Source organism: Corvus brachyrhynchos, unplaced genomic scaffold (assembly GCF_000691975.1).
Source record: "Corvus brachyrhynchos isolate BGI_N302 unplaced genomic scaffold, ASM69197v1 scaffold412, whole genome shotgun sequence".
NCBI classification, from domain to species: domain Eukaryota; kingdom Metazoa; phylum Chordata; class Aves; order Passeriformes; family Corvidae; genus Corvus; species Corvus brachyrhynchos.
In genome coordinates this window covers 1426684-1439588 of record NW_008236761.1, presented here as the reverse complement: position 1 = coordinate 1439588, position 12905 = coordinate 1426684, and the positions used below count along the sequence as shown (strand labels likewise).

General features: G+C 40.7%; 1 protein-coding gene across 2 annotated transcripts in view; it reads right to left on the bottom strand.

The window, feature by feature from the left end:
* Nucleotides 1–12905, bottom strand: part of FCHSD2 (FCH and double SH3 domains 2) — a 121275-nt gene that overhangs the window by 52401 nt on the left and 55969 nt on the right. For both annotated transcript variants that reach the window (XM_008644643.2, XM_017727117.1), the window contains exons 3-7: nucleotides 9238–9314; nucleotides 7978–8122; nucleotides 5017–5150; nucleotides 4097–4151; nucleotides 3578–3706 (exon numbers count right to left, since the gene is read on the bottom strand). In XM_008644643.2, coding sequence (XP_008642865.1) covers nucleotides 3578–3706; nucleotides 4097–4151; nucleotides 5017–5150; nucleotides 7978–8122; nucleotides 9238–9314 — 540 coding nt within the window. The remainder of the gene's footprint in view (nucleotides 1–3577; nucleotides 3707–4096; nucleotides 4152–5016; nucleotides 5151–7977; nucleotides 8123–9237; nucleotides 9315–12905) is intronic.

The window sequence follows — 12905 nt, the reverse complement described above, 5'->3', positions numbered from 1 at the left end:
TCCCCTTTTTGTCTTTCTTAAGTACAGCTATTTGTCCCCTAGCAACATGCATATGGGAGAAAATTCCTTTAACAGGAAAAAAACTAAGACTAAACTAAAACCCCAACAGTTGCCTGTGACAGAAAATGAAACAAGGCCTCAAGGTGGATTTGTGATTTATTGTCATAGGACAGCAGCAGCATTCCAGAGCCAGACACACAGAACAAACCCAGCAGCAGCTTCCTCTTGGGAGCAGCCCGAGGTGCCTCAGCCCAGCACACGTCACACTTTCTCCCCGGTCTGCAAACACCTCGTGCAGGCACAAACCAACATTGTGGCTGCAAAATACGTCCACCCCTCCTTTTTCCTGACACCAGCACAGCCTTTTATTGGATTCTGTTGTTACAAACCACTGAAGATCCATTGTCCAGGCTGGCAGCAAGACAAGGTGTGCAAGAACTCTACCCTGTCTGTGTTCAGCTCAGCTGACACAGGATGCCAGGACTAACCTTTGATGTCCACATCCTATAGCAAACATTTCATGATTCTGTTTTAGGCTAAGTAAGACACCTTTCAGCCTATTGAAATAAAAGGTAAATTAATATAAGGAGAAAACAGATGGGAAGAGGCAGCCAAATCAGCTGAGATTTTAGCCCACTATTTATCAAGGCAGACAAGTCGATGTCAAAGCTGAGAGTGAAATCTCCTGTTTTCTAGGAAAGTCAGCACTGTCTGCACATGCAGATGGTGCAGAGGGATGGTCTGAGAGTGCAATGCCACAACTCCAACCCAAAGGCAGAAGCTGGATGCACGTCACGGCCAGGGACTGGGTGTGCTCCAGCCAAGCCAGCCCTGGCTTCCAACAAACCAGAGGCAACAGAACCCCCACAGCACCATCCTAATTCTGGAAACAAGAACTCCATGAAAACTGAAACCTATGGAGAAACTGTTTATGATGGATGCAAACAGAAGCAGCTTCTGAAACACTTGTGAATGTCATATACAGTAATGCAGCCAAGTATCAGCTGAAAAGTTTTCACGTGTTTTTTCCATCTCTAAAGATCTGGGTAACAACTAGAAAAACAGGCAGTGAATCCAAAATCTGAACAGTCTGAGGAGATACTTGATGTGATTTAGAAACGTGGAGAGCCCTGAGCAGTTCAAAGATCAGCTCAAGGGCAGCTAAATGGGGAAACACTTACAGACAGCACGTGGCACTACAGGAATACCTAAGGACTTACTAATACTGAGATAAAAGGGACATTTTCAGAATATTAATGACAACACAGTAGCAAAGATGTTTAGTTTAGACACTACAACTGCATTATAGCATGTAAAACATACTGGGTCACACCACCACTCAAGCTATTGAAACAGAAACTGTGCTGGAAGGGTGAAACTCCCTTCCAAAATCCTCCCTTCCCAGTGATGTCGCCTAGAGATGAGAAACGTTGCACAGCTGTCTCCATTTCTTTATCCTTCACTCCATTTTCCAGTTCTAGCATCTCTTTCAAAAACAGTAATGGCTGTTCCCAGTTCTTTATTCTGCAGGCAGCAATTTTTTCCCCAAGTTACTGCGTTTCTCTTTTTAACATTAATTTCATGTGCTGTTTTCTGCCTGGTCAACCAAAATGGGCAAGATCTTGCTCCATTTCTCAGTCATTGTACAGCTGCTTGCACCAAATGATTCTTCACCTTCAAACAGTCTCCTCTCCCTCCAGCTCCTTCTCCATTTGTGTAAATCATTCTGCTAAATAAAATAATCTTTCTTTCTGTACTTTATACAGTGTGGTTCCCTCAGGAATTTCAGGAGGAGAAACCAGGACCCTGCCAGCAAATCCCCTTCCAGATTACAAGCTGCTGTTTCTACTATATTTATTTATATATTTAAGCAGTTTCACACTTCAATTTGCATTAGAGTTCCTGGATGAAGGAATTTGAGTCCAGTGATGCATTATCCCTGATTTTCCTGAAGATTTTCCCCTTCTCTCCTCAAATCTCCAGTAGTCACTTCAATTTGGGACCTTGCCTGTGACTTTCTCTGCCTTGCTCCAGAGAATGACCCCATTCCCAGGACACCTGGGTGTGTTCCCACGGAGATTTACTCATGACCAACACTGCAAGAGACCCGAATTCACAGCTCTTCATTAAAAACACACTTTTGTTTACCAGACAAAGAGATTCAACTGCTATAAATATCTGAGAGATGCAGGAAAATAAACCCTGAGTCCTTTCCTTCCAGAGTAATTTGGCTGGATGAAAGCACTTAGGCTTTCAGCAAACCACAATTACTTATATTGAAGAATAAATTGTTATGTTTTTTTCTGTATGAAAAAAAAAAGGTTCAGCATGAGAAAGGCTTGAAAAGAAATCTACCAGGGCTATTTGCTCATTTTTAAAAATGATTTTCAACACCCTTTTTGTTTGTTTTGCCGTGAACGTATTCAATTCCCTTCTGGAATTGCTCCCAAGTAAGAGCATTAAGTGATGACAGCCAACCATGCATGTAAGGATGGAATTATCTTATGTAAGCATCAATTAATAATTTTATCTGCACCACCACAAGGAAATTCTTTATAAGCATTTCCATGTACTAAACATTTAGTCAGCACAAATATTCACGTTTTACTAACAGAACAGCACAACCATGCACAAACACAGGGAAAAGCAGGAGGATTCCTTTGGTGCTCTCATTTTTTACCTCACTGACCTGCTTTTCATATCAATATATCAGTATTTCCCACACCAAAATGCAAGGCACACTGATAATACAGGGATTTGTCATAATTCTATGCTATTTCTGCAATAAAGCAGTTTAAAATGCAAATGACAGACTCCTAAGTCACCCTGCCTGGAAAGAGTTTGTAAAGAGCAAATTAAAGTAAAGTTTGAAAATGTCAACATGTGAAATGCAAACAGATAAAGTGTGAATTAGCTGATTTACAATTTATCTTTAACTCTCGAACTCTAGAACACAGGAATAGTGTACATTTAATTAATTCTAGGGTGATGTTTAAGAAAACCATGAGCAATCAGGTTTGAACTTTTTAAGTGTGCCATTTCCTGTGAGTTCAACCAGCCTTGACCTGGCAAACTGCCACAGGTGAGAACAGGAATGCTGACTGCTGCTCCCTAAAATCCTTAGTTTGGAAACCAAGATATTTAATACTTCTAGTTCATTAATCACACCATAAAGAAGTGTTCTGATGAGATAAAAAATAAAAAGGACTATGGAATATGGTACTAAAGAACCAAAAACCCCTCCACTTTCCTTCCAGAAGGAAAATACAGGGCTTAGTTTGACAAACCTGATTCCTTTAGCCAAGGGAACTTTATCCAAGTGAGTTTTTCAGTCAAAGTTTTTTTAGTCCTTTATCCAAGTAAGTTATTCAAAAAAGAAGCGAATTAAAAAATGAAACTGACTGCTCAGTTTTGGGGCCTGAAAGCCGGTTCCAAATTTTTTAGACAGCACTACAGGCTCTACCTTCCCTCTCATCCATGGCAGCTCACTGGAAAAGTCAATCCAGGACTTTGTACCCTCCATCTGCTCCCCAGATTTTCCCAGTTCCCAATGGCAGGCACGAAGCAGCCTCCTCACCTTCATGATGTTCACGAGGTCTGTTTGATAGTAGCGATCCTGGTGTGCATTGGCAGCTGCTAACGTGAGAAGATAATCGTTCCTGGCATGGATAGCCTTGGAATTGCACTCGGATCGTCGGGCTTTTAACTGCAACAAGTGAAAACACAACCCACAGTGACAATCTGGATGACCCAACATACATTAACAGCCAATTAATTGTGTGGATATGTGTTAGTACAGTGAAAACTTTAGGGCGTTTATAGCTTTTAAGTCTTCCTAATAATGAGGGGATTCCTGATAAGATTTTTCTCTCCTGCAACTGGAATGTGGTCTTCAAAGAACAGTTTTAACTCTAATTAGAAAAAGAATTCCTTGTATATATTCCATATATAATTCTATACTCTGCCCAAAGAGTGCTCTTAGCTCATCCCTCGTCCTACCAATTTCCCTTCCAATCTGTGCCTCACCTCTACATTCCAGACAATTTGGGGCATTTGCCTAATGAAATGAGCAGCAAAATCCAAGTTTTATACTCACCTTCACACTAGCCTTCTGCAAGCTAATCCTTGAATGAAAAAGACTAAGTTTGGACCTGGAACAGAAATGAGCAGAAGGAATTGAATGTTTGCCTTACACCGTTTCTACAAAAGTATTTTTTAGCTTCTGAAGGATGGTGGTTTAAAAAGTAAGTAAGAAAACAAAATCAACTCAATAGCTACTTTAATCTGAATAACACTGCAGTATAAATCTGCTCTAAAATTCCCAAGCTCAAATTTTTGGTTGTTTTTGTTTGTGTTTGTTTGTTTACTTTCTTCAGGTATTATAGGTAATTTTATTAAAGTTCTTTTCATCATCCCTCAGAAAGACAGAAAAGATCTCTAATGAAATCATCATTTCATTCCCTGAGAGCAGTTCTGAGTAACTTCTAAAAACAAAAATTAAAGGAAAGAAAAAAGCATGTGGCAAACTCCCATAAGACAGGCCAGACTCCAAACCCAAAACACGTGCTACTTGTTTTCCTGGAAGGAAGGAAATCACCCTCTTTAGGACGTTAAGGAACAGAAAAAACCTAAAGCCTCAAAAATTTATCTCGAAAAATGAAAAAAAAGTGTCCTGTTGCCTCTCCCCTCTAAATGGACTGATACCAAATTTGAGATGTGTGGATAGAAAAGGAAGTCAGGAGGCTTTAATATCAAACAAGTGCCAGCTGACACACTGTCCTTAGAAAATGCCAAATTAAAGCTGTTACTTGAACCTCCTTCCTAAAGAAACCAACACAAACAAGTTCTAATTTCCTCTCAGGGCGTGCCTGAAATGGCTACAAAAATGTATAGAAGCAAAAAGCAAAGAAAACCTGGAAGAATCTCGTTGAAAGTCAAATATCAAGTGCAAAAGCTAAGAGAAATGTGCTTTTTGGGGCTGCAATTATTTCTACATATGCCATTATAAAAACATACTTGGCCTCAATATCAGCTTTCTCCCGCACCGCCTGAGCCATCTGTTCAGTCTCAAAATATTTCTTTTTGCCTTTAGCTAAATCTTTGACTGTCTCCTGTAATTCAGCTTGGATCCTTGTCAGCTGGTCCACGCACTGAAAAAAAGCATTTGGGAAACAAAATATTACTTTTTTTTGCATCCAAATAATATTAGCATCATTGTTTTACTGCTTTTTATGGTAGTTTGTAAGGAAGGATGCAGTCTTCGAGTTACTCCTGCTCAATTATTCATGCAGGTCTTTTAAAACTGCATAAAACCTTCTCTCTTCCTTTCTTTCTGCTGCTGTTTAAACTGTTCAAAATCAATGATAACCCACTAAATAAACATAAAAGTTCTGAAAGCTTTGGATGAAGTAATTAGTTGAAGTCATCGGAATACAACTGGGAAAAATCCAAGGGCAATATACTGGAAGTGATACCAAAAACTGATTAATCTTTCCTCCTTTAAAATTTAAAACATGAGGCAAAAGCTGCCACACGAAACACAACACATCAGGAAGAAAAATGATTATATTCAGCAATTCTTCAGACACCCTGCCAGCTTAAGAAAAACCCCAACAAACTGGGAAAGGATCTGTGCTAAGCAGGATCTAGGTAAGAAAACCAACATGAATCATCAATGTCTAGAATTAAAACTCTCTTTAGAAGAGATTACTAAAGATTTTCTTTTACCCAAACTGGATTAAGCACACAGGAGATTGATAGTCCAGAGGAGTTCTATTTAATTACAGATATCACAGGCTGGATGTGGTCAGTGAAGGCTCCAGCAGGTACCCAGGGGTGACTTCAAGGAAACCAGTCTGCCTTTGAGTCCTTCCAACACCACCCAAAGGTCCCAGCTCTTTTCATATCAGCATCACCCCCCCGGCTTCCCTCATTCCAGGCCGCTGCTGGTGAACACCCCTCCAGAACACCTCAGCTTCTTCACTGCACTGATTATTAATGCATGGAACCTCCTTCAGGAGCACTGCAGGACTAAAGAGCTGCTGTCATGTGTAACATTAACGTCCCCGTGTCCCACTGGGAAAAAACAACACCCAGCCACCTGTGAAAAGCAAACTGGCAGCCAACAGGAATTGCTGGTCCTCTCACCACACAATCCTGCTCTCCCTGGAGCTGTCAAATTGCTATGAAGTACAGAAGAATTCACACTAAAGTCACTGCTTGATGTGTGCAGACCAATAAAGCAATGGGCTCCAGAGGGTGCATTCCCTGGAGGCTGGTTTGGGGAGTGGTGGAAGGCACGATCGGGATTTTTGGAAACCTCTGCGTGCATGACTGAAAAATAAAAGGTAGAAAAATCTGTATATAATGCACAGCTGACTAAGACCTAAAAGCCTGTGAAAAGGACTGGGGTTTTGCAACATCAGTGGGGATTTTGATCCCTAAAATCTCCTGCCAGCATCAAAAAATTAAAATATCAAATAACCCCAGTTGTTAAAAAGATCATTTGAGAGAGATAAATAATCTTGGTTTGCATCCCTGTAGGATAAAGAACTGTTAGGAGACTGGATGCCACTTTAGATGTATATTCCAATGTAACCTTACCAGTATTTTGCTGACTGAATTTTTATTTTGATAAGCTTTTGTCTGGATGGAGGTCAGAACAATTATTTCTCTGTCCATTGTTTATCTGTTTGGGAATTCAAAGGGAAGGGTGAGAGACTGCCCTGTGTAAAACAATAAACTGGTTGTGGAGGAAAATTAATCCCACCAAGTGGATGATAATTCCATGTTGAAGGAAAAGCATGTTATCACTGTGAACCAAAATACTGCCCTGATATTTGTAATAACTTGTTCTGCTGATTCCAAAGTGCAGGAATAAAGGAACTTCTATGACTTTTAGAAATTTAAAGATCCCACTTCTACTGCTGCCTCATAAACACTGAGCTATCGCCACTTGCAGAAGAATAAAATAAGATTATTTACCCAGTAAGAATGTTATAAAATTGCCACAGCATTGTTTGGAAAGCTTCACATGAAAATAAAATTCACAGGACAACAAAACAGCATTAATAAAGTTAATTTTTCCCTCACAAAACAGATATTGCACGTGTTTCTAAGAGCTGTAGAATAATTTGTTCAGAAACGGAAAGCTCACATTACACGAACATCTATTTAAATTTGTAACCAAACATTTTACAAAATACTACTCTAGAACACAGAACTGGGTACATTCTGGGTCTCTGCTGTCACTTTCTAACAAGCAAAGCTAAAATGATTGTTGTTTGGGGGTTTTTCTGGTCATTCAAGGGACACCTCCCACTATCCCAGGTTGCTCCAAGCCCCCTCCAGCCTGGCCTTGGGCACTTCCAGGGATCCAGGGGCAGCCACAGCTTCTCTGGGCACCCAGTGCCAGGCCTGCCCACTCTCATAAAGGACTCTCAAATGCAACAAGCAATTAAATTAATATCCAGCTCACTGGAACTACACTATTTTCTCTACTGGGATAATTACAGATAATTAAACAGATAATTAAAGCAGCTTTTGAAGCACTTATTTGTGATACTGTTACAGGACATGGCTGGACAATCTCTACTCTCCATCCTGCAGATTGCTCAAGCCTTTCCTTCAGGTTTCAGATGGATCTTTTCTTAAAATCAGAACTTTTTCTAACAAAAAACACTTGCAACTGTCACTGCAAACCAAATCCAACAGAATTTCTACAGCACAATGCCAGATTTGCTGAGACACGTTGGACCCACTGAGTATCACATTTTTAAAAGACTCATTTCCAAGCAGGTATAATGTGGGCTAACAGCTCAGAAATTGGATCCCTCTCTCACAAGCTGGATATTTACACCTATGACATGAAGAGTACACGTGTTTTATACGTGTCACACTAAAAGATTTCTAAAAACCATTTTTTTCCCCTCGATAAAAATGACGAAAAGTATAAAGATTTTGTTAAAGCACAAATACCTTCTTCAGCTGCTGCTCCTTAAAGCACCGCACACTCCTGGCTGGTTCAGAAATTAAGTTTTTATAGTTCTCACAGATATTGAGTCGGGACTGGGCCACCTGCACGGTGCCTTCTAAGAGTGATTTCCAAACTGAGTACATGCTCCTAAAATAATGAAACACAGAGAGGGTGTGGGAAGGAAGAAAGGGAGGTCATTCCATTGAAAATTCAGATTTATAGAATCTCCTGAACTGGAAGGATCCTCCATAAGGATCAGAATCCAGCTCCTGGGTTGGTTTCTGCAGCAGCAGCATTTTTCCAAGGACTGCTTTTAAAACTAAATCTAAAGCGCAACCCTTTAGGCTGAACTAGCAAATATCTCCACTTTTAACAAAAATTTTAATGGAAGTTGTACCAAAAATAAAGATTTTCCTGCCTGTTCCTATCTCGTGATTCAACTTTTTGCCAAAAACTTTGGGTTCAGCACTTGGTGATGGGCAAGGGCTTGGAGAAGATCTCTGGGCACTGTGGGATCTCGTGGCATGGAAGGGAACAAGCTGCAGGTAGGAGGGGTTGGGTGTTATGGGAGTTTTATGTACACTTGAGACGATAATTCAGTTTATTTCTTCCTAAACACACAAACGATGTGAGGGTGCTGAAAGTCCCGAACACAAATATGTCAATTTCTTCCTGTTTGAAATAAAACTTGTCAGAACACAAAGAAGACATAAAAACAAAGCATCTGAAAGCTTATTCCAAATATTTAGGAGGTGCTGCTCAAAGGCTTTCAGCAACTGAGTTATTTCTGGTTTCATGTTTTATCCACCTTTCATGTTAATGAAATAAAGTTTTGTAAACAACAGTCTCTTGCTCTGCCTCCTCCCTGCTGTCAGATTTAATCTTCACAAAGAACAGCCTCTTAAAATGAAATCTCTTCCTGTCTTTTCCTATGAAACAATCCACACACATATCCCTCCAACCTTAAAGTTATTTACTAAAATCTATATTCAGAGACAAGCATTAATACCCAAACAGATGCAAATTACAGCTGTCCTGTCAAGCTGTTTTGTTTCTCCCATGTTCCTAAATATTCAAGTCATAAACATCTATTTAAGACTTATCTCAGGAAAACAAAGCTTCTTTTTTAACTGACAATGCTCTACTACAAAGGAAAAAGAAAAATTAACTACAGAAAAGCAGTGGTTCATTGTTAAGTAAAATAATGACACAAGTTGAAATGATAAATACAGCAATTTTGAGATATTCAACTGGTAAATTACCTATAATCACTTCGTTCCTCAGCTCTTATTCCAAGCCAGTCCTTCTTTAAGTATTGGCTAGCCAGCTTCTGAATGCTCTGTTAAAAGAAGGGGGAAAAAAAGTTTTTTAAAAAAAGGTGATTAAAAGAACATTTCTGCTCTTACGTCAGACAAATGAAAACCCAAAGAAGCAAACAATCTACAGCTCCAGCAAATGCACAATGGCAGAATCAGAGGTGGGAGTGTTGGAAGGGAAAGGGCTGAACTTGTCCCAGCTGTGAGAACCCCGATTTCCATTTCCCTGGATGAAGACAGGGGGCTCCCAGAATCCAGGAAATATCTGCTCATCTATGGGCCCACGCTGACATGCCCAGCTTGGATCATCCAAGGCTGCAGGAGCTCTGCTGCTCCCAGGAGGAGCCCACTACTCAGAGGATTACACCAGACAAGAGATTGACAAATGCAGCTCATCTTTAATTATTAATGTTAATTGCACCCTTCAGTCTCTGTGTTTCATTTTGCACGGCCTCAGAAAATCAGTAACAACATTTTCATTTTCAAGGTCACAAAGCAGCAGGATTTCATTTACAACCACACAGAGAAGGGGAGCTGCTGCCACACTGACCCCTCCTCTGGCTGCTGATCCCATTTTCCTCACCATATCACTCTGGAGTTGGGTCCCACCAACCGGAAAACACAGTGTACACTGTGGAAATCATGGAGCTGGAGTTCATGAACACTGAGCAGCATTCCTGGGCTTGGGTTCCTGCTGGGGAACCACAACCCCACGGAATACTCCAGGCTGGGGCAGAGGGGCTGTGAGAGGATCTGAGGGCGCCTCAGAGGAGGTTTAGGTTGGATTGGAGAAAATTCCTTCCCCATACGGAAAAGGACAGCACAGCTGCCCAGGACAGTGGTGATCCCCCATCGCTGAAGGATTTAAGAGCTCTGTGGATGTGGCACTCGGGGACATGGGTTAGTGCTGGGGCAATGGTTGGACTCGAAGACCTTGAAGATCCTTTCCAGCCTAAACCAACCTGTGACTCTTCATCACCACAGAAACACCCTCCAGCTTTTGCATGTTAGTCCACACAGCAAAGAAGCGGGAGACTTGGGTGAAAATTCCCTTTCCAGCTAGGAATCAACCCCCCAGGCACAGCACAGTATTTTGGCATAGCAATCCTGAGGAAGAGCCTGAGGTGAGACACCTTTGCCTCTCACCCACTCAACGAGAGGCATGACCCAGTGTTATTTATTTACACTTTTCATACCATGTTTAAGATGCAACAACCTTTTAATTACTCCTAGAAAAAATATCAGAAGTAGCTCAAACAGCACAAGATTTTATTCGTGTCACACCAGCCCACACAACAGTAAAAATTTATTACTGACCTATGATTTGATTGATGTGTTCAGACATAAAAATTAAATGTTGCTAATAGATCATTAGCAGCAAAGTCATGCTCCTCCATATTTAAAAAAACCCACACAAATTCCATTAGCTAGCTGTTAAAAAATCCCAGATAAAACGAAAAATAACATTTCCTTTAACCCTGGCAGAGCAATTTGTGATGAGATTTGGAGCTTTATGAGATACCTCCACCTGGTGCTACTTTCGTGTTTCCACCCGTTCTGCCTCAGACTCCACTACGAGATCTGCCTCAAGATGCTGAACAAACATTCGCAAACAGGAAAAAAGGCTCGCTGGCAGCTGAGGACAAGCTATGCCAAAATTAAAGACGCAAAAAAAGTCACAAGAGGGATAAATAAAGCTATTTTTTCCCACAGAAATCCTACCACTGATGTCAGCAAATAGACCATAAACCCAGAGGGATTAACCATTTATTTCCAAACTGAACCACCAGCACCAAAACCACTCAAGAGGGTGAAGTATTAGTGAGGATAAAAGAATCATGGAACATCCTGAGTTGGAAGGGACTCACGGGACCACAAAGTCCAACTCCTGGCCCTCCAACAATCCCACCCTGTGCCCAGGAACGTTGTCCAAACACTCCTGGAGCTCTGGCATCCAGGAAAAAATCAGCACAATTTCACATACACTCAGATTTGTATTTCCCAGGACTGCAGCTCCTACTTGAGGCTCCCCTATCACCAGACCTGACCTCAAGTCTATTTACTGATCTTTTCTAATAAAGCCAGTTGTGACAGCTATTGGAGAGGAAAAAAATGTAAAATATTTGCTATAATACTTACAAAAGGAACTACCACTAGAAAAGGAAAGAGGGAGATGGCCCAAATTAAAAGATCATTGTTAGAAGACTTTTTAAAAGTCGTATTAACGATACTTTCCAAAGCAGTTGTAAAGTTTTTATCTGTAATAATAGAGAGGTGCTGATGACAGCCAGGGGCCCAAAAAACCTATTATTGATAGCAGAAAGCATGACAGACACAGCTGATGTAACACTGAGTTTTGGGACTATCAAGCAGGTAAAGTCAGTGCTGCTTTTCATTTAGGAGGTTTCGATATCTTGCATCATATTTTGATCCCTTCTCTTTATCACAGCAGCTTTCTGGCATGGGTTGTTTTTTTTTTTTTTAATAAATAGCATTATTTTGTTTGCTAAGTCTTATTCTAGCAGGCAAACACTCCACAAGTCAGAGATTTTAGTATCTCTCTTTATTTCGTTTCTTCTGCGGGAAAAGCAAGGTTACTCCCAATTAAACTGATTTCACAAAGTGTGGAAGCCACTTTTACCAATCAACAGCTGAAAATTAACACTCTCCATCAGCAGCACGAAAAAGTACCAGTTTTATTATGTATAAATTCTTATTATCAGACCCATCCATTGCTTATGTGCAAGAGAGCTTTGCTTTGTTTTACTTTTAAATGGGGAAAAAAGCGTTGGCAATGTTGTACCATTGTCATTATTGTGAGGTGCAGGCACTGTGGAAAATTCTGTTTTATTTCAGTACTGCTGCTTCTTCCAAAATAAATTTGACAGCTACACCAAGACTCTCCTGCTGCTGTAAAAACAGCCTTTTGACTGATCTCAGATATTTTCAAACCCATATTTTTAGCTGTAGGAGAGTAAGACTGCATGGGTCGTTCACTGATGATCCTTGTGGGTGCCTTCCAGCTCAGAATATTCTGTGAAATGAACGAAGTAATCTGTGAGGACTGGCTGAGGATGAAGAGAAATTGGCATACGCAGAGACTCCTCCAAAAAAAGAAAGGAGAAAAACCCCCCACACAACCAAAATGCAAGATGTCTACATCTTGAAGAATGCGTCTACTACAAAAATGAAGAAATGAGATGTATCCAAATCAAGACATTTCAGGTGCTTCCCTGATGCCCTCAGCTTTTTTTCTTAAACCAGTGAGATCTGACATGACTTCAGGGAGCCTGACTCAGTCAAACACAGCTACTCGGGGCCCAAAATTCAGGAGGCAGCTTCATCAATCACACAGATGTTTTCCTCACAAGCTTGAAGAGTAACTTGGAACAGATTTTATGCCCGTGCCCATCTCTTGGAAACATTTGGACAGGAAGGAGGGAGCATGCAATGCAGCCTGTGAGGGGAGGACTCTGGTTCCTGAATACAGCAGAACCATTCAGTATCAGCACTAAAGCCTGAGACAGTTTTTACTGTGATTATTTCAAGCGATATTTTATTTACCAGGGCTAGGTTCAATAACAGTTTAATGAGGATGATCCTACTCAGGCAGG